A 21187-nucleotide genomic window follows, 5' to 3' on the forward strand; every position below is an offset into this window, starting at 1 on the left:
TTGTGATCTCCTTAAAGTTCAGGAACTTATATTCATACCTGTATTCCCAGACTGTGCCCAGGACATAGTAAGCTACAAATAAATGTTTTGCTGTCAAATCGAATTATACATTTAGAAAAGAAAGGTATTCTTAGAAGTACAAGAATTTAAAATAATACTTTAAATTGTTGTTGTTTAGTCGCTAAGTCATGTCCAACTCTTTACGACCCCATGGACTGCAGCACAAGTGTTCTCTGTCCTTCACTATCTCTCAGAGTTTGCTTAAACTCATGTCCATCGAGTCAGTGATGCCATCCAACCATCTCATCCTCTGTCATCCCCTTCTCCTCCTGTTTTCAGTCTTTCCTATCATCAGGGTCTTTTTCAATGAGTCAGCTCTTTGCATCAGGTGGTCAAAGTATTGGAGCTTCAGCTTCAGCATTAGTCCTTCCAATGAATATTCAGGGTTGACTTCCTTGAGGATTGACTGGTTTGGTATTTTAAATAAGTGAGTTTTTTTTTTTTAAGTGTACAACATGTTATCTGATCTGATCATACTCTAGAGTGGCTGTGACATTTTCTCTTTCATGTTCACATTTTCACTTTGGTTCTCACAGTGAATTCATGTGGCAGATATCACTATTCTGAGCTCACAAATGAGAGAAAGATCTTTGATTTTGCTCCAAATTCACAGAGCAATTAGCAGAACCCAAAACTGTTATCACTTTCTCCCCTCTTATGCTTCCCTTGCCCACCCCCACTCCACACCCTCCCCATAGAAGGAGTAATTCAACCACTCTTAAAAGTCAGGTATAAGATACTAAGCTTCCCCAAGTGATCCCTCACCCAGCATCCAAGGAAAGCAGGCACCAGGAATGGGGCCCTTCTCCAAAATGCCATTCCCACTGGTTACTGCAGCCGCCACTTCTCCACAGGCTGGTGGAGAAAGCATGTGTGTGCTGTATGTCCTGCCCTCAGCACTCAGGAGACACTTGGTTTCTCCCAGTGCTTTGGGCTCCTCCAGGCTTTTCCTGTGCTTTTGTGAAGCTGAGAAGGTGAAGCGTAAGGGTATCAAAAGCTGCAAACAGTCCCTACCTCTGGAGACAGGCATTTACTAGAAGAAAGGACGGACCACTGGCTTCCCAGAGCATTGTTCAGCCACATTAGAGAAAGGATTAAGCAGATACATTCAGCTATTCTAACAGATTTTCTTTAAGCTTTGAATACGCCTCTCACACTCACTCGGATAATCACATTAGTTTTGTCATTAAAAGATCCCTTTTATAGAAAGTACCTAAACCGCTTAAACCACCCAGAGAGGTTGCATACATTATCAAACACCAGGACAAACAAAAGGGATTTTCTATTCCACATCTCAGTTTTTCTTATTCCTCAAAAAATCTGGGAAATTGAGGTAGAAATAATTTTGCAAGTGGACAGCGGCAGGAGAGCGATTCTCACTCCTTCCTTCCCTGGGCAGTCCCTTGGCAATCAGAACTGGGAAAACTAAAAAACTTCCAACTACAGGGCCAGCAAAAAACAGAAGTTAAGACAGAGATGAAGATAGCAGGGCAAAGATGGGGGTAGGAAGAAGTGTGCTTGCCTCTCTGACACAGGAAATTGCATTTGGAACCAAGGGGGAGTAGAAATGCACAGAACTGGGGGTCAGACCACTGCCATTTACTAGATCTATGGCTAGTGGTTGGGGGTGGAAGAGTCACTTCGTTTTTCTTGGCCTCACAGTCCTTCTTTATAAAATGGAAGTAGGTAATATCTGCCTTACTTTCCACACAGGGATGTTAAGGGGCTCAAATGAGAAAAGGAAGGTGGCAGAGTTCATATAAACTGTGATACCAGCATTACAGGGTAGGTTTCTTTTGGCTTTCCTTTAATAACCCCCATGATGATAGTAACTATGCCTATTCTTTTCAGACATGATGGGTGTCTAACCCTTAGTATATGATGAGTAGAGCTTAATATTTTTTTAAATAGTGCTTTTACTGCCTTTCTCACTAAGCTGTATCCACCCTGCAAACTTCCATCCTTCAAGTCTCAGCTCAAATGTTACTTCTCCTTTAAAGCCTTCCAGAAACGTTCACAATAAATTCATCACTTCAGCTTTCATGCTCCCACAAAATCCTGAATGCAACACAAATTCTTAGCCCAAAGCATTTAATCATCTGACATTGTGACCATTTATCCCTATTAAGAGTGAGATTCCTGAAAACAATAAGGTTTTGCCTTTGAATTCTTACTATCTAACACTGTACAGCACAGAGTAGCCATTCAATACATGGCTGAATGAATCAATAATAAATGAACAAACAATCTCAAGAATTGCAGTTATTTGGCACTGGGAAGAGAAATTCAAGGGGGTAACTTAAGAATTAGATTTCAAAATAAAGGTTATTAAATTTTAAAGACAAATGAGTCTGTACCATACACTTTGCTATTGTATTGTTTAGAGTGTAAGAATATTGGGTGAACTGAATCAACTATTGGCTTTTCATTTCCTTTGATGAGTAAAACTTGAGAAAAGGGCCTTAAATTATAATGGAGAAGATTTAGGTTAGACTAGAGTTTCTCAACACCAACATTATTTCCATTTGGGGTCAGATAATTCTTTGTTGCAAGAGGTTGTCCTTTGCATTGTAGGATGCCCACTAAATTAGATGTCAGTACAACCCACCCTCCCATCTCAAACACACACCCCTACTTGCTATGACCAATAACATCTCCCGCATTTTAGACAGACGCTTTATCGTCTGAGCCACGAGGGAAGTCCTAATAACATCTCCAGACATTGTCAAATGCCCCTGGGTGGCAAAATTGACACTAGTTGAAAACCACTGACATAGACCTAAAGCATAAATTCCTGCAGGCGAGGGTTTTGTGGCATCAGAAAAGGAGACAAAAGAGATGGTGTGGCTCTGACCATGAGTTTCTTAGAGATAAAGCAGATGGTTTCCTTTACTGGTTTACATTGTACCTTCTATTCTGAAGGTAGGCAGATCAGTTAAATAAACTGATATCGTGATAACACAGGAAGCGCCTCCTGTCGACCATGAGATTTCTAAAACAAGAATAATCCAATAGCCTTTGTTGATGAAAAAAGAGGCCATTTATCAAATCACCTGGCTTTTTCCACTCTATTGCACTTACTCAAGGGCATTTAATATACATCCACAGTGTCAAAGCATCTTACATATCACTTGAGCAAAACAAATCACTTGGAGTTTAATCTTGGGGTTATTGATAGTTTTCTGCATGCCCTTCTTTGGCTATTTACATATAGATTTCAGGAGCTACAAAACAAAAAAAAAATGGCTAAAGCCATTCTCCCAAAGCTAAAGAGGAAATCTGGTAACAGAACAGATGCAAATATCTCTGCATAGACACACCTGATTCCCTATCTCTCTGCTTTGCTACCACATGGCTGGTGAGCTACCAGTGATCCCATAGTTCATCTGTGAGCCAAGTAAGGTGGAAAGTAAAAGTGAAACTGAAGTCATTGTTCAGTCGTGTCCAACTCTTTGCGACCCCACGGACTGTAGCCTACCAGGCTCCTCCGTCCATGGAGTTTTCCAGGCAAGGGTACTGGAGTGGATTGCCATTTCTTTCTCCAGGGGATTTTCCCAACCCAGGGACTGAACCCAGGTCTCCTGCATTGCAGGCAGACACTTTACCGTCTTAGCCACCAAGGAAGCCAAGTAAGGTGGTAGTAGATGCAAATGTCTGAGTAGAGTCAGCAGCAGTTTTTCAAACTACTTCACCTATGTTACAAAATATATTCAACTATTCATCATGACATTATTCAACTATATATAATGACATTTAAACTGAATAACAAGGCTTCCCGGGTGGCTCAGTTGTAAAGAATTTGCCTGCCAGTGCAGGAGACATGGGTTTGATCCCTGCGTCAGAAAAATTCCCTGGAGAAGGAAATGGTAATCCACTCCAGTATTCTTGCCTGGGAAATTCCATGCACAGAGGAACCCAGCACACTACAGTCCATGGCATCAAAAGAGAGTCAGACACAAATCAGCAACTTAACTGGCCAACAAACAACTATTCAGAAAACTTTCTGACTGAGAGTGTTCCTCCAGACACAGTAAATCTATTTCTAGATTAAGGCAGATCAGGAAACACACCACACACACACACACACACACACCCGATATATATACATACCAGTAGTATATTTTATTACTTCATTATAGTATAATCATTATCCTTTGGTATTATGACTTTCCTTTATACTTAAAGATCATATAAGAATGAATACAGGGAATTCCCTGGTGTCCAGTGATTAAAACTCTGAGCTTCCAATGCAGGTGGTGTAGGTTTGATCCCTGGTCTGGGAACTAAGATCCTACATGCCACATTGCACTGCCAAAAAATAAAAACAGATAATTTTTTAAAAGATGTTTTAAAAATAGAATGAATTCAGTACAATTTAGCAGTATGTATAGAGTCCACCAACTTGATGGACATGAGTTTGAGCAAGCTCCAGGAGTTGGTGATGGAAAGGGAAGCCTGGCATGCTGCAGTTCACAGAGTTGCAAAGAGTTGGACACAACTGAGCAACTGAACTGATAGAGAAACTGAAGATCTTATTCATTACATTTTTATTCTTTCAGTAAGTTCCTGTGTGGAATTCTCCAGGTTGATTGATCTGGTTTTATCTTAAGCACAGTGTGAACTATTTAACTGACTTCATTTTCCTCCTTGCAAATGGTTGATAAAAGGCATAGAGTCAATTTCTTGGCTTCATTCAACAGAAAATGTCAAGAATTCCATGGCAGCATTTCCCGGAGAGTGTTTGGCAGAGCATTAGTTCCTCAAATGTTGTTGGAAAAGGGGCTCTAGATCAAATGAGTATGGGAAATGTCACATTCTTGTTGGTTCACAACGCACGTGGCACATAGTTCTGAGAGATTCTGTAGTAAAGATAAGTTGTTTAAATTTATTTTAGCCATGTTCAGTTTGATCATGTACCTCTTTTTTATTTAACACCAACTTACATCTGGCCTTACTATCATTCTGTGGAAACTGTTTGATAAATGCTGTTTTATGGTTTGCATTCCTGGATCCATTTTACATCAATCATGATCCCTTTTAAGTCTCTCTGTCCCATTTGTGCTGTGCTTACTATATATATTTAGATCACCTGAAATCCTTTCAGAACAAGATGTGGAAAAATTTAAAAATAAATAGGAGGTCAAAATGGCAGAAGAGGAGAAGCTGGGGTTCACCTTTCCCCATAAGTATGTCAAGAATACATCTACAGGTGGAACAATTCACACAGAGTACTTGCTGAACGTTTGCAGAGGACCTCAAAAGGAAAAGATCCTCACATAACTGGGTAGAACAAAAGAGAGAAAGGGGAGAAAAAGAAAAGAAGGAAACGAGATGGGTCGCATCCCTGATGGGTGGAGAGCTGAAGGAGAGGAGAGGTTACCACACCAGGGAGGCCTCCTCACCACCAGTGAGGTATGCCAAAATAGAGTAGGGAGCTTCAGGGGCTACTAGAAGAAACTGCAGCAGCTGGTCTGTGTAGGGCAGGACAGAGTGAGACTTGCACCAATGGTCTGTGCTACAGCCCTGCATGCCCCAGCCTGAGACGTACATCCACCCCTGCTGATGGGGGCTGGGTACGGAAGCATGGAGTTAGGAGAGTGGACCCACGGAGAGGACTGCTGTTGGCTATATGAAGACAGACTAAGGTGATGGGAGAGAGGAGCTCAACTGCATGAAGACAACCTGAGAGGACAGGTGTGAGGAGCTCTGTGGCCAGGAATGCTCCTGGAGGAAGCGCAGGCTGCCTTGGAAGCAAGGGGCCATTGCTGAGTGCTGCACAAGGGGCAGGGCTGTCATTGTAGACTCTCTCCCCCTACACCAGCCCCTGCCTCCATGGGCACTAGACAGGGAATGCCATTGGAGCTGAGCACACACACTCCAGTCAGTCACCATCTCCTGCCTTTCCCACATAAGTGAGCAAGCCTGCCCCAGTCAGTTGCTGCCTCTACTGCCTCTTGCCTGGGCAGATAACAGATGCCTGAGGGTGGCCCACATGCAGAGGTAGGGTCAAAACCAAAGCAGAAGGCCCAGGGGCTGTGCAACCAAGGCAGAGAGACTGAAATCTCTCGTGCAGCTGCACAAGCTATGGATTGAACCCCCACGATAACTTCAGTAAATCAAGCGTCTACAGCACATCTAAATGGACAGCACTTCCACAACTGAGACACATCTAGCTTTAGCAGCTGCTTTGGGAGTATGCACCTTGAGGAAAAGAGATCACAAACACAGTAAGTTAGACAAAATGAGATGAAAAAGAGAAATATGTTGGTAAGCAAGGTAAAAACCTACAAGACCAAATAAATGAAGAGGAAACAGGCAGTGTCCCTGAAAAAGAATTCAGAGTGATAGTAAACACAGTCCAAGATCTGGGAAACAGAACGGAAATACGGATCAAGATGCAAGATATGTTTAACAAGGACCGAAGGTGGCGCTAGTGGTAAACAACCCACTTGCCGATGCAGGAGATGTAACAGACACAGGCTCTATCCCTGGGTCAGAAAGATCTCCTGGAGGAGGGCATGGCAGTCCACTCCAGTATTCCTTCCTGGAGAATCCAATGGACATCTGTCCCATGGACAGAGGAGCCTGCAGGCTACAGTCCATAGGGTCACAAAGAGTTGGACATGACTGAGGTGACTTACCACCTTAGCAGCCCAGGTGGCTCAGTGATAAAGAATTCACCTGTGATACAGGAGACATGGGTTCGATCCCTGGGTCAGGAGGATCCCCTGGAGAAGGAAACGGCAACCCACTCCAGTATTCTTGCCTGGGAAATCTCATGGACAGAAGAACCTGGCAGGCTACAGTCCATGGGATTACAAAGAATCAGACACAACTTGGTGACCAAACAACAGCAACAAGAACTAAAGAACAACCAACCAATGATGAACAATACAATAAATGCAATAAAAAATATACTAGAAGGAATCAATAACATAATAACTGAGAAAGAAGAACAAACAAGTGAGCTGGAAGACAGAATGGTGGAAATAACTGCCAGGGAGCAAAATAAAGAAAAAGGAATGAAAAGAAATGAGGACTGTCTCAGAGACCTCTGAGACAATATTAAACATACCAACATTTGAATTATAGGGGTCCCAGAAGAAGAGTAAGACAAAGGGTCTGAGAAAATATTTGAAGAGATTATGGTCAAAAACTTCCCTAACATGGGAAAGGAAATAGTAACCGAAGTACAGAGTCCCACACAAGAGAAACATATTAATCAAACTAACAAAAATTAAACATGAAGAAAAAATATTAAAAGCAGCAAGGGAAAAGCAACAAATAGTATACAGTGGAATCCCCATAAGGTTATCAGTCGATTTTTCAGCAGAAACTCTACAGGCCAGAGGGAGTGGCAGGATATATTTAAAGTGATGAAAGGGAAAACCTATAACCAAGAATATTCTACCCAGTAAGGTTCTCATTCAGATTCAACAGAGAAATAAATACCTTTACAGACAAGAAAAAGCTAACAGAATTCAATACCACCAAACCAGCTTTACAACAAATGTTAATAGAACTTCTCTAGGCAGGAAACAAAACAAGAAAAAGAACTACAAAAACAAATGAAAACAGTGAAGAAAAAAGGCAACAGGAACATACATATCAATAATTGTCTTAAATGTAAATGGATTAAAGGCTGCAACCAAAAGATAGACTGGCTGAATGGATAAAAAAACAAGACCCATGTATATGCTGTCTACAAGAGACCCACCCACTTCAGACCTATGACACATACATACTAAAAGTGAGGGGATGGAAAAAGATATTGCATGCAAATGGAAATAAAAAAACTCTGGAGTGGCAATGCTCATATCAAACAAAATAGACATTAAAGACCATTACAAGACACAAGGCAGGATACAACATAACGGTCAAGGGATCCAGCCAAGAAGACATAAAAACTGTAAATATTTATGCATCCAATATAGGAGCATCTCAATGCAAAGCCAAAGGCTAACAGCCATAAAAGGGAAAATCGACAGTAACACAGTAATAGTGGGAGACTTTAACACTCCACTTACACTAATAGATAAAGCATCAAGACAAAAAATTAATAAGGAAACACAAGACAAATGCCACATTAGACCAGATAGATTTAACTGATAGTTATAGGACACTGCATCCAAAAGAAGCAGAATACAATTTCTTCTCAAGTGTACATGGAACATTCTCCAGGATAGACCACATCTTGGGTCACAAATCAAGACCACATCTTGGGTCACAAATTCTCCAGGATAGACCACATCTTGGGTCACAAATCAGTAAATTTAAGAAAATTAAAGTCATATAAAACATTTTTTTCTGACCACAATGCTATGAGATTGGAAATCAATTACAGGAAAAAAAACTAAAAAACACAAATATATTGAGGCTAAAAAATGTTATTAAATAATCAATGGATCACTGAGGAAATGAAAAAATAAAAGGACAACCCAAAACTTACGGGATGCAATAAACACAGTTCTAAGAGAGAAGTTTATAGCAATAAAATGCTACTTCAAGAAGCAAGCAAAATCTCAAATAAACAATGTATACTTACACCTAAAGCAACTAGAGAAAGAAGAACAAACAAAATCCAAAGTTAGTAGGAGGAAAGAAATTATAAAGATCAGAGCAGAAATAAATGAAATAGAGACAAAGAAAGCAAAAACAAAGATCAATGAAACTAAAAGCTGGTTCTGGGACTTCCATGGTGGTCCAGGGGCTAAGACTCTGAGCTCCCAATGCAGGGGGCCCAGGTTGTCATCCCTGATCAGGGAACTAGATCCCACATGCTGCAACTAAGAGTTCGCATGCTGCAACTAAGATCCTGCAAGTAGCCACTACAGATCCTGTATGCTACGCCACAACAAAGACTGAAGACCCCGTGCTGCCACTAAGACATGGAGCAGCCAGATAAATAATAAATATATCATCCCTCCCTCGCCCTCTCCCACAGAGTCCAAAAGACTGTTCTATACATCTGTGTCTCTTTTGCTGTCTCGCATACAGGGTTATCGTTACCATCTTTCTAAATTCCATATATATGCACTAGTATACTGTATTGGTGTTTTTCTTTCTGGCTTACTTCACTCTGTATAATAGGCTCCAGTTTCATCCACCTCATTAGAACTGATTCAAATGTATTCTTTTTAATGGCTGAGTAATACTCCATTGTGTATATGTACCAATGCTTCCTTATCCATTCATCTGCTGATGGACATCTAGGTTGCTTCCATGTCCTGGCTATTATAAACAGTGCTGCGATGAACATTGGGGTACATGTGTCTCTTTCCCTTCTGGTTTCCTCAGTGTGTATGCCCAGCAGTGGGATTGCTGGGTCACATGGCAGTTCTATTTCCAGTTTTTTAAGGGATCTCCACGCTGTTCTCCATAGTGGCTGGACTAGTTTGCATTCCCACCAACAGTGTAAGAGGGTTCCCTTTTCTCCACACCCTCTCCAGCATTTATTGCTTATAGACTTGGATAGCAGCCATTCTGACTGGCATGAAATGGTACCTCATTGTGGTTTTGATTTGCATTTCTCTGATAATGACCCAGAGGGATGGGATGGGGAGGGAGGTGGGAGGGGGGTTCAGGATGGGGAACACATGTACACCCATGGTGGATTCAAGTCAATGTATGGCAAAACCAATACAATATTGTAAAGTTAAATAAAAGCTGGTTCTTTGAGAAGATAAACAAAATTGATAAACCTTCAGCCAAATTCATCAAGGAAAAAAAGGGAAAGGATTCAAATCAATAAAATTAGAAATGAAAATGGAGAAGTTACAGTGGATACCACAGAAATACAAAGGATAAGAGATTATTACAAACAGCTATATTTCAATAAAATGGACAACCCAGAACAAATGGACAAACTTTTAGGAAGATACAACCTTCAAAGACTGAACTAGGAAGAAACAGAAAATATGAACAGATCAGTCACAAGTACTGAAATTGAAACTGTGATTAAAAATCTTCCAACAAACAAAAGTTCAGAATCAGATAGCTTCACAGGCAAATTCTACCAAATATTTAGAGAAAAGTTAACACCTATCCTTCTGAAAATATTTCCAAAAAATTGCAGAGAAAGGAACACTCTCAAACTCATTCTACAAGGCCACCATCACTCTGACACTAAAACCAGACAAAGATATCACACACAAAAAAACAAAATTGCAGGCCAGTATCACTGATGAACATAGATGCAAAAACCCTCAATAAAAAACTAGCAATACGAATTCAACAACACATTAAAAGGATTATACACCATGATCAAGTGGAATTTATCCCAGGGATACAAGGATTTTTCAGTATATGCAAATCAATCAATGTAATACATCACACTAACAAACTGAAGAATAAAAGAGATGATCATCTCAATATATGCAGAAAAAGTTTTTGACAAAGTTCAACATACATTTATGATAAAAACTCTCCAGAAAGTAGGGTTAGAGGGAACTACCTCAACATAATAAAGGCTATATATGACAAAAACATCATATTCAATGGTGAAAAGCTGAAAGCATTTTTTTTCTAAGATCAGGAAGAAGATAAGGATATCTACTCTCATCACTTTCATTCAACATAGTTTTGGAAGTCCTAGCCACCACAATCAGAGAAGAAAAAGAAATAAAAGAAATACAAATGAGGAAAGAAAAAGTATAACTGTCACTGTTTGCAGATGACATGACACTATATATAAAAAACCCTAAAGATGCTACCAGAAAACTATAGAACTCATCAATAAATTTGGTAAAGCTGCAGGATACAAAATTAATATGCAGAAATCTCTTGCATTTCTACACACTAACAATGAAAGATCAGAAAGAGAGATTAAGGAAAAAATGCAATACAACATTGTATCAAAAAGAATAAAATGCCTAGGAATAAACCAGCCACCTCATGCAAAGAGTTGACTCATTGGAAAAGACTCTGATGCTGGGAGGGATTGGGGGAAGGAGGAGAAGGGGACAACAGAGGATGAGATGGCTGGATGGCATCACTGACTCGATGGACGTGAGTCTGAGTGAACTCCAGGAGTTGGTGATGGACAGGGAGGCCTGGCGTGCTGCAATTCATGGGGTCGCAAAGAGTCGGACATGACTGAGCAACTGAACTGAACTGAAGGAGGCAAAAGACCTGTATAGAGAAAATTATAAGATACTGATGAAAGAAATAAAGGATGACACAAACAGATGGAGAGATATACTTTGTTCTTGGACTGGAAGAATCAATATTGTGAAGATGACTATACTACCCAAAGCAATCTAAAGATTCAATGCAATCCCTATCAAATTACCAATGGCATTTCTTTACAGAATTGAAACAAAAAAAATTTACAATTTGTATAGAAACACAAAAGACTGTGAACAGCCAAAGCAATTGAGAAAGAAAAACAGAGCTGCAGGAATCAGGCTCCCTGACCGAAGACTGTACTACCAAGCTACAGTCATCAAAGCAGTATGGTACTGTCATAAAATCAGAAACAGAGATCAGTAAAACAGGATAGAAAGTCCAGGGATAAACCAACACACTTATGGTCACTTAATTATGACAAAAGAGGCAAAAATATACAGAAAAGACAGTCTCTTCAACAAGTGATATGGGGGGAAAAAAAGTGATATAGGGAAAACTGGACAGCTACATGTAAAAGAATGAAATTAGAACACACCCTAATACCATACACAAAAATAAACTCAAAATGGATTAAAGTCCTAAATGTAAGGCCAGATATTAGACAAAAAACTTAAACAGAACACTCTCTGACACAAATTGCAGAAAGATCTTTTTCTATCTACCTCCTAGAGTAATGAAAATAAAAACAAAAATGAACAAGTGGGACCTAATTAAACTTAAAAGCTTTTGCACAGCAAAGGAAACCATAAATAAGACAAAAAGACAACCCTCAGAATGGGAGAAAATATTTGTAAATGAAGGAACCAACAAGGGATTAATCTCCAAAATACACAAATAGTTCATGAAGCTCAATATCAAAAAACCAAACAACCCAATCCAAAAAATAGGTGGAAGACATTTCTCCAAATAAGACATATAGATGGTTATAAAGAATATGAAAAGATGCTCCACATCACTAATTATTAGAGAAGTGTAAATGAAAACTACAATGAGGTATCATCTCATACCAGTCAGAACGGCCATCATCAAAAAATCTACAAACAATAAATTCTGGAGAGGGTGTAGAGAAAAGGGAATCCTTCTAACTATTGCTAGAAACATAAAATGGTACTATGGAGAACAGTATGGAGATTCCTTAAAAAACTGAAAATAGAGCTACCATATGATCCAACAGTCCCACTACTGGGCATATATTTGGAGAAATCCATAATTCAAAAAGATACATGTGCCCCAATGTTCATTGCAGCACTATTTACAATAGCCAGGACATGGAAACAATCTAAATGTCCATCAACAGAAGAATGAGTAAATATGATAGGAGACATATATACAGTGAAATATTACTCAGTCATAAAAAAGAACAGAACAATGCCATTTGCAGCAACACGGATGGAACTAGAGATTCCCATATTGAGGGAAGTAAGTCAGAGAAAGACAAATATATATCACTTATATGTGGAATATAAAAGAAGACTACAAGCAAGCATACCTACAAAACAGAAACAGAATTAGAGATGTAAAAAATAAGCTTATTGTTACCAGGAGGTAATGTGGGAGGATAAATTGGAAGATTGGGATTGACACATACACACCAGTATAGATAAAATTGATAACAAGGACTACCATTTTCCACTTATAAATGAGTTTAAGTTTCATAAAAAAAAAAAATTGATAACTAATAAGAACCTACTAAAGAGCACAGGGAAGTCTACTCAATACTTTGCAATGGCCTATATGGGAAAACGCTGGGCTGGATGAAGCACAAGCTGGAATCAAGATTGCTGGGAGAAATATCAATAACCCCAGATATGCAGATGACACCACCCTTATGGCAAAAAGTGAAGAAGAACTAAAGAGCCTCTTGATGAAAGTGAAAGAGGAGAGTGAAAAAGTTGGCTTAAAGCTCGACATTCAGAAAACTAAGATCATGGCATCTGGTCACATCACTTCACGGCAAATAAGATGGGGAAACAGTGGAAACAGTGGCTGACTTTATTTTTCTGGGCTCCAAAATCACTGCAGATGGTGACTACAGCCATGAAATTTAAAAGATACTTACTCCTTGGAAGGAGAGTTATGACCAACCTAGACAGCACATTAAAAAGCAGAGACATTACTCTGTCAACAAAGGTCCGTCTAGTCAAGGCTATGGTTTTTCCAGTAGTCATGTATGGATGTGCGAGTTGGACTATAAAGAAAGCTGAGTGCCGAAGAATTGATGCTTTTGAACTGTGGTGTTGGAGAAGACTCTTGAGAGTCCCTTGTACTGCAAGGAGATCCAACCAGTCCATCCTAAAGGAGATTAGTCCTAGGTATTCACTGGAAGGACTGATGTTGAAGCTGAAACTCCAATACTTTGGCCACCAGATGGGAAGAGCTGACTCATTTGAAAAGACCCTGATGCTGGGAAAGACTGAAGGCAGGAGGAGAAGGGGATGACAGAGGATGAGATGGTTGGATGGCATCACCAACTCGATGGACATGAGTTTGAGTAAACTCCAGGAGTTGGTGATGAACAGGGAGGCCTTGGTGTGCTGCAATCCATGGAGTCACAAAGAGTTGGACATGACTGACTGAACTGAACTCATATGGGAAAAGAAGCCCAAAAAGAGTGGTTATATGTATAACAGATACACTTTGTTGTAACACCACAATGTAAATTATACCCCAAAAAAAATTTTTTTAAGAAAATAAGTAATAAATAAACATGTTAGCTATAAACCTTGGGGAATAACTTTCACATTCCAGGCCTGGGTTTCTTTTTAAAGAAGTAAGCTATGTTAAACACACATATAGAACTAAATGATCCCAATACTGCTTTCCAGTCTTGTATCTTGTCTTTCAATATTGTATTTATCTATTCCAGTTCCAATATTGTATCTATCTCCACTATTAAGCAGCAAAATCTATTAAAAACAGACCGTTCCTTCACCCCCTTGCATTAAAATGTGGACCCAGAGAAATCTAGCCATTTGCATGGCTATTTCTTGTTCAGTTGCTAAGTCATGTCTGACTCTTTGCGACTGCATGGACTACAGCAAACTGTTTCTAGTCAGTGTTTTACTCCAACCTGACATCAGAGTTATATTCAGCTCCCTTGACAAAAAGTACCAGGCTCACGTAGTGGGAAAAGGAGCCTCGGGCACAAGTAGCTGAAGTGAGGGAAAATCAGTGCGTACAAGTTGTAGATGTGTTGCGTACTTGGAGATCCCCTTTCCAAAAATCTATGGAAGCCTAGAGGAGGAAGTCACATGAGAACATCAGAGCTGTGAAAGATGCCTGGCTAAAGAGACAGACAGAAAGTTTGGCCTTTCCACCTGGAAAGTATGCTTTCATATAAATTTACTGAGGGCCTACTGAGACCAGCTGCCTGGCCCCCTGCCATTACTGCTGCTGCTGCTGCTGCTAAGTCATTTCAGCTGTGTCCGACTCTGTGCAACCCCGTAGATGGCAGCCTACCAGGCTCCCCATCCCTGGGATTCTCCAGGCAAGAACACTGGAGTGGGTTGCCATTTCCTTCTCCAATGCATGAAAGTGAAAAGTGAAAGTGAAATTGCTCAGTCACATCCGACTCTTTGTGAGCCCATGGACTGCAGCCCACCAGGCTCCTCCGTCCACGGGATTTTCCAGGCAAGAGTACTGGAGTGGGTTGCCATTGCTTTCTCATACTAGAAGCTGATTACTAGAAGAAATGAGGCCTAGTCCCTGCTCTCAGATGGCTTGGTCAAACTAAAAAGAGAGTGAGAACATTTTGCAATATATCACAATTTGGGGTATGTGTACTAAATTAGAGGCGGTCAGGCACTGTTGAAAGCTACTGAAGATGCAGAAATGAACAAGACAGACAATCTCTACCATGATGAAGTTTACATTCTAGCTGACAACCTAGGTGTGAAACTTGTTCTGTGACAGCATAGATTTAAAAGAACTACTCCTTTGGGCAAGCTGAGAAAGACTTTACAGGAGAGATAATCAAGTTGATCTTTGAAGGATGAAAAGAAGTTTGCCAGTGAAAACATATTGCAGGGTAGTGATGAGAAGAGAAGAGTTTTAGAGTAACAGAAAATTTGGTGTGGCTGAAGTGCAGGGTATTATGAAAGCGAAAGACAGCAGTAAGAATGGGAAATGAGTACAGAGACAGATCCCAATTTTAGCAAAGGTTGTATCAGTGATCAAGTGATGGATTGGCTCAGTGGAGTCAAATGTACTACAGTTGTAGAATTGGAGTGTTCAGAGTCTTCTTAAGAATGTGTCATGGTAGGTACAGTACAGCAGCAGCTCCTGAAGCATATTTCCTGAACAGTAGCTCCTTGAGCTCACAGCTCATGCTGTGATTACCTTCTATTCACCATGGCTCCCCAGCCCAGACTGGTTTCCAGATCTTTATATTCAATAGTCCAACTTGAAAGCTAACTCGACTTGGTTATTTCAAAAGTATATAAAAGTCAGCATGACAAATTGAACTCATAATCTTCCTGCCATACCTGGTCACCCTGTGGAGCTCTCTTTCCAGTGTATGGCACCATCATCTATCCAAGTGCACAAGTTAGAAATCATCAACCTCGACACCTGCCCAACTCACATCTCAAATGTTATCCATCACCAAATCCCACTGACATTTCTTACCAAATCTCTCTCAAATTCATCTACTTCTCATTTCCACCTCTACCACCCTAGTCAAAGCTTTCTGTTACTTAGACAACTACAACAGTGGTCTTCTATATAACATGCTTGCCCATTCCAATGCACACTCCAATCTACGTGTGTGTGTGTGTGTGTGTGTGTGTGTATGTTAGTCACTCAGTTGTTTCCACCTCTTTGCGACTCCATGGACTGTAGCCCACCAGGCTCCTCTGTCCATGGAATTTTCCAGGCCAGAATACTGGAGTGGGTTACCATTCCCTTCTCCAGGGGATCTTCCCAACCCAGGGATCGAACCTGCGTCTCCTGCCTTGCAGGCAGATTCTTTACCATCTGAGCCACCAGGGATGACCCCAATCTATAGCCAGAGTGGTCTTTTTAAATGAAAATCTGTTCATGTCACTCCCCTGGATAAGGACAGTCAGTGATTTTTCATTCTTTATAATGACTCGTCATCATGGTCTGCTTGAATGAGCTTCCTCCCTACCCAAGTCTCCAGATTTATCTTATGTCATTTTCTCTGTGGTTACATGGTTATCTTCTGTCCCATACAGAGGGCTTCTTTCAGTTTCCTGAATATACTATATTCAGCTTTTTTACACATGCCGTTTTCTCCACTCCTCTTCTAGTATAGCCCCATTTATCATTTAGATGACACTAAAATGTCACATTTCAAAAGAGCATTCTCTTATTCCCACAGACCAGCTCAGATTATTCCTTGCTAAATTTCCTAATAATCCCCACTCTTCGTGGCATTTACAATTGTACCCACTTTTTGTATAATTTGACATTTCATGTCTTTCTCCCACTGGAATATAAACCTTCTTAGGACAGATACTGTGTTTGCTTTTTCATCACTGTATCCTCTAGGTTTCACAGCAACATCTTATGCCTTCTACGTGCTCCATAAGTAAGAGAGGGAGAAGTTGTATTCTTGATTACCATTTTGGAAAGTCACAATGCCTATTTACAGTTTAAAAAAAAAAACTATTTAACTTTGTTTAACCCATCACTTTCCAAACTTGGCTTAACTATGAATCTATTACATAAATGATGTATTTTTGGGGGGGCGGTGGGGGGGACACCTGTGTTCCAAGAAACACTGTTTGGCAGACACACTGAATTGCTTGAGCTGCTCTTCTTCCATCCTTATCCTAAACAGTGTGTCTCTCTTAAGTCATGCCTTTATGATTGCATCCCTCCCTAACCACCTGAGAGTTGTGAGCTCGTGAGGTGGTGCAGCCCAAGGGGCCTGAGGACACCATTCTGGGAAGTCATTGCAGGTCTTCTGTGAGCAGAAAAGAGGAAGCTGGTCTGCAGAGATGAAGCAGCCATGGGGAAGGAAGAATTTGGCAGGGTTCCCATACTCAAATGGGATCATGTAGTTCAACAGGAGTGAGGAGAATTCTTCTTCCCTGTTTGAGGAAATTCAAATTCAGTATTCTCTTAACTACTGGTTCTCGAAGTGTGATCCCCCAGCATCATGTGGAAATTTGTTAGAAATGCAACTTCTCAGGATCCACCTCAAGATGTATTATATAAACTCTGGATTCGGGTTCAACAATCAATGTTTTAACAAGCCCTTCAGGTAATTCTGATGCACATGTACATTTTAGATTGCTGGCCAAATTATAAATAAGAGAAACAAATCTTACTCACAATTTGACAACTGATGACCTCTGCTGTGAGCAAGAGAAATAGAAAGTAGCAATCTTGACTTGTAATGACTTTCCAGATCCTAATTCCATTCTTTCACAATTCGTAGTTACCCAAGTCCTGGAGCTATTCTTGCATCGCTTCAGTAAACTTTTTCTTTTGTTTAAGCTGGTTTAATGAGGGTTTGTTGCTTTAATTCAAACAAAGATTTAAGCTACACCAGTAAAATGAAAACAACAAAACAACAGCGACAACAAAGAAACCAGGATGCAAGGCTTGGTTCTGCTAAAAAATGAGCTGTGAGGCCTTAGACAAGGCCCTTTTCTCTGGGTCATGATGGCATCGCCTATGAATGATGTGATTGGCCTGAATGACACCTGAGATGTCTTCAGAACCCTCTAATATGCTCAGCTAGACACTGGCTCCTCTGGATAATCTCTTAATTCTACAGATCCCCTAAGAAAGACCTCGTTTCTTTAGTTCTTCCCACCTGTTACTCTGGGTAGTGAGAGTAACAAATACAGAAAATAAAAAAACACCCCAACTCTCTGTCTCTCTCTTTCCTGGTCTTTCAAAAGCATCAATCATTAATTAGAGGGATGCTTTAAATAAGACTTATTTGATGCTTCAGTTGTTTTTCAATTTAAATTTTAAAATTTTAGTATATTATAATTAGGCCAACTTTAGTTAAGGTTGCTATCTGTCATGAAATGTACATAGAAAAAACATGTACACACAACCAACTTATACTTGCAGAAAAATAGTCATTTGGGAGCAACTAGTCTCTTCACAAAAATGCAGCTCATGCAAACAAACAATACTAAGTGAAGTAGCAATGTATTTTTTAAAGATTTTAAGTAAAAAAGGTTTCAATGAAAATATCCTAAAATTAATATATCCTAAAATAAATAGTAAGAATATCTTCCATTAAGCCCATAAATGCTGCATTATAAAACTTATTAGTTGACAAAGAATAAAAAGTAGTACTTTTTTGGACCCTTAAATTCTCTGCCCAGTAGACTTCTCTGATACTGAAATGAAAATAGTGACCAAATGCTTTGATGGACAACTCATTACAATGAGAACTGAAGGCTTCTGAAACCAGACAAAGATTTTTCTGTATCTCCCAGATGCCAGGGGAAGTAACAGAAATATTTTGGTCTCCCATCCAAGAACGAACACTATATCTACATTTTATTAAAAAAAAAAAAAAAAAAAAAAGCACTTTAGAAATAATCAAGCTCAAGATACAGTTTTTAAAAAGCAGAAAATGTTACCAAGGCAGAATGAAGAAAAAAAATTGAGAGAAAATAAAAAGAAACAAGGGGAAAGAAATCTTTTAACAGAGTAGAAACTGTTAGTCTCTGTCCCTGAAAGGTTTTGATCCAACCCTATTTGTTATCCTAGAAAAGCTCTTCTGAAGAAAGGTCTCAGTGTAAGAACTGCTTAAAAGAAGCCAACCCCTTGGAAATAGGAACGGCTCAGCCATTTATTAATGTCAAATATGCTGCCTGCATGAATTAGTCAGCTTGTCTTTTGGAAGCTATACAGAAAAGTTCTTCTGCACCTGCCTCTTAGTGTCCTGACACTTCTGGCTTTAATGACAACATAACAACCACCAGAAAATGAAATTTAAAAAACAAAGCACTGAACACTACTACATTTTACCTTCCGAATAGCTGATTGATCAATTTTTAAAGGCTTCTTACTGAAGTATCATCAGCAACTGGAGAATATAAAACTTGCTTAGATGTAATAAGAAAAGGAAAACAGAGTCATTTTCCTAAACTGGCAAAATGTAACCAAATTACCACAAAACTTACCTTAGAAACAAAGATAAATGGGGCAGAAAAGGCCAGATTTCTTACTGGCAGTACCACAGTGGCAAATATCCCAGAATAAGAAAAGCTGCCAAATAGAAGAGAGAAAATTAAAGGACTTTCCTTTAAAAACAGCCAAGCCCAGTGCACACAGCATTCCTAACAGCTGGAGCAAGCTTCAGACGCAACACACAGGTATAAGGTCCAGCCCTACTCTTTATTTACAGCACAGTTCAAAGTCATTGAATCAAGCACAAAAGAAACGCATCCCATTTCCTGGTTTGGCATTGGATATCCTTCCTACCAGCTGCAATTACATCATTTTTATCCATCTTCTTCTTTTCCTTTTGGGAGGGTAGAAAAGGGGCAAGTGACACATGGACCAAAGAGACTTCAACTTCAAAACCAAGAGAAATCCTTGCTTTCAGAGAAACAAAAGAAGTGATTCTCCCTCTTGTGAAAGGCAATCAATACTCTTCTCCAGTTATGAAGGCCGTAAGTGTGTGGGAAAGCTGTGGTGAAGAGATTCTTCCTGGAGGTGGCACAAGGGTGGCAAGGGCTCGGGTCGTGGGATGGCTGCTATCCCCACCATCGCGTTTGCTCTCAGTCTTCACCACACCAAATTTAATGAACAAGGGAAAGTAATTATGCACAGAAAGCCAAAGTGAATGGAAATGTAGGTGGAATGAACTTAAAAGAAGAAACTGAAAATGATCAAAAGTTACTCAGTTCATTTTTCTCAGACGGACATAGAAATCACTGATCCACTGCTTCATGTATTTAACTTCCAAGGAGCGAGTTAATTGCACACTGACAGGATCCAAGGCATTGCTGGCTCGGAGATCTAGATGGTGGGCTCCATTTGGGATGACGATCGCAAGTAAGGTGTCTGTAATATCCTTGGTTACTCCACCTCCTGACCAGGGGTCTAGTTCACCATTGCTAAGTGAGGGAAAGAAAAAAAATCAGATTGCTAGTTTTTCATATCTACATAAAAGATAAGATAGGAGAAACCTATTATATGCATAACACCTAAAATTATAAGCTTATAAGCTAGGGAATATGATCTGAGGATTTAATCTGTCATATAGAAAGGTGCTTCATCCTGGAGACTGACAATACTTCTGTAACCAGGTACAAGAAATAGGACCAGAGAATACTGAAGGTGGTGCCCCATGAATCAATCTAGATTATACTGGAACTTCGAATTTAGAAGATTCAATTCCAATCCTGGCTTCATTACTCAAAAGTTGTCTGACCTTACATAAGTTAGCTGTCTCACTTTCCTCATATGTAAAGCAGAGTTAACAAGGCCTACCTCAGGAGGTTGCCTTAAGGGTTAAATCAGATGGTACATGTATATATACTGAATAAATGTTAGGCACGTGGGAGTCCCTCAATTAAAACCTGTTTCCTTCCTTCCTAGAACCCAAATATTAGTGATAAAGAAAAAAAAACCTATATTTTAAAATGCTAATTATCTCTTCAGTCAATTCAGTCACACAGTTGTGTCTGACTCTTTGCAACCCCATGGACTGCAGCATGCCAGGCTTCCCTGTCCATCACCAACTCCCAGAGTTTACTCAAACTCTTGTCCATCGAGTCAGTGATGCCATCCAACCATCGCATCCTCTGTTATCCTCTTCTCCTCTACCTTCAATCCTTCCCAGCATCAAGGTCTTTTCTAAGGAGTTCTTCACATCAGGTGGCCAGAGTACTGAAGCTTTAGCTTCAGTATATTCAGCTTCCTGAATATTCCAATGAATATTCAGGACTCATTTCTTTTAGGATTGACTGGTTGGATCTCTTTGTTGTCCAAGGGGCTATTAAAAGTCTTCTCCTACAACACAGTTTAAAAGCAGCAATGCTTCAGGGCTCAGCCT

At 39.9% G+C, this 21187-nt stretch overlaps 1 protein-coding gene across 6 annotated transcripts in view; it reads right to left on the bottom strand.

The window, feature by feature from the left end:
* Window positions 1-18953: 18953 nt before the first annotated feature.
* PRCP (prolylcarboxypeptidase) overlaps window positions 18954-21187 on the bottom strand; it is an 88216-nt gene continuing 85982 nt past the window's right edge. For all 6 annotated transcript variants that reach the window (XM_055581457.1, XM_055581455.1, XM_055581458.1 and 3 more), the window contains one exon: window positions 18954-20246. In XM_055581457.1, the coding sequence (XP_055437432.1) occupies window positions 20030-20246 (217 nt within the window). In that variant the 3' untranslated portion in view covers window positions 18954-20029. The remainder of the gene's footprint in view (window positions 20247-21187) is intronic.

This window comes from Bubalus kerabau, chromosome 5, assembly GCF_029407905.1.
Source record: "Bubalus kerabau isolate K-KA32 ecotype Philippines breed swamp buffalo chromosome 5, PCC_UOA_SB_1v2, whole genome shotgun sequence".
Classification (NCBI taxonomy): Eukaryota; Metazoa; Chordata; class Mammalia; order Artiodactyla; family Bovidae; genus Bubalus; species Bubalus kerabau.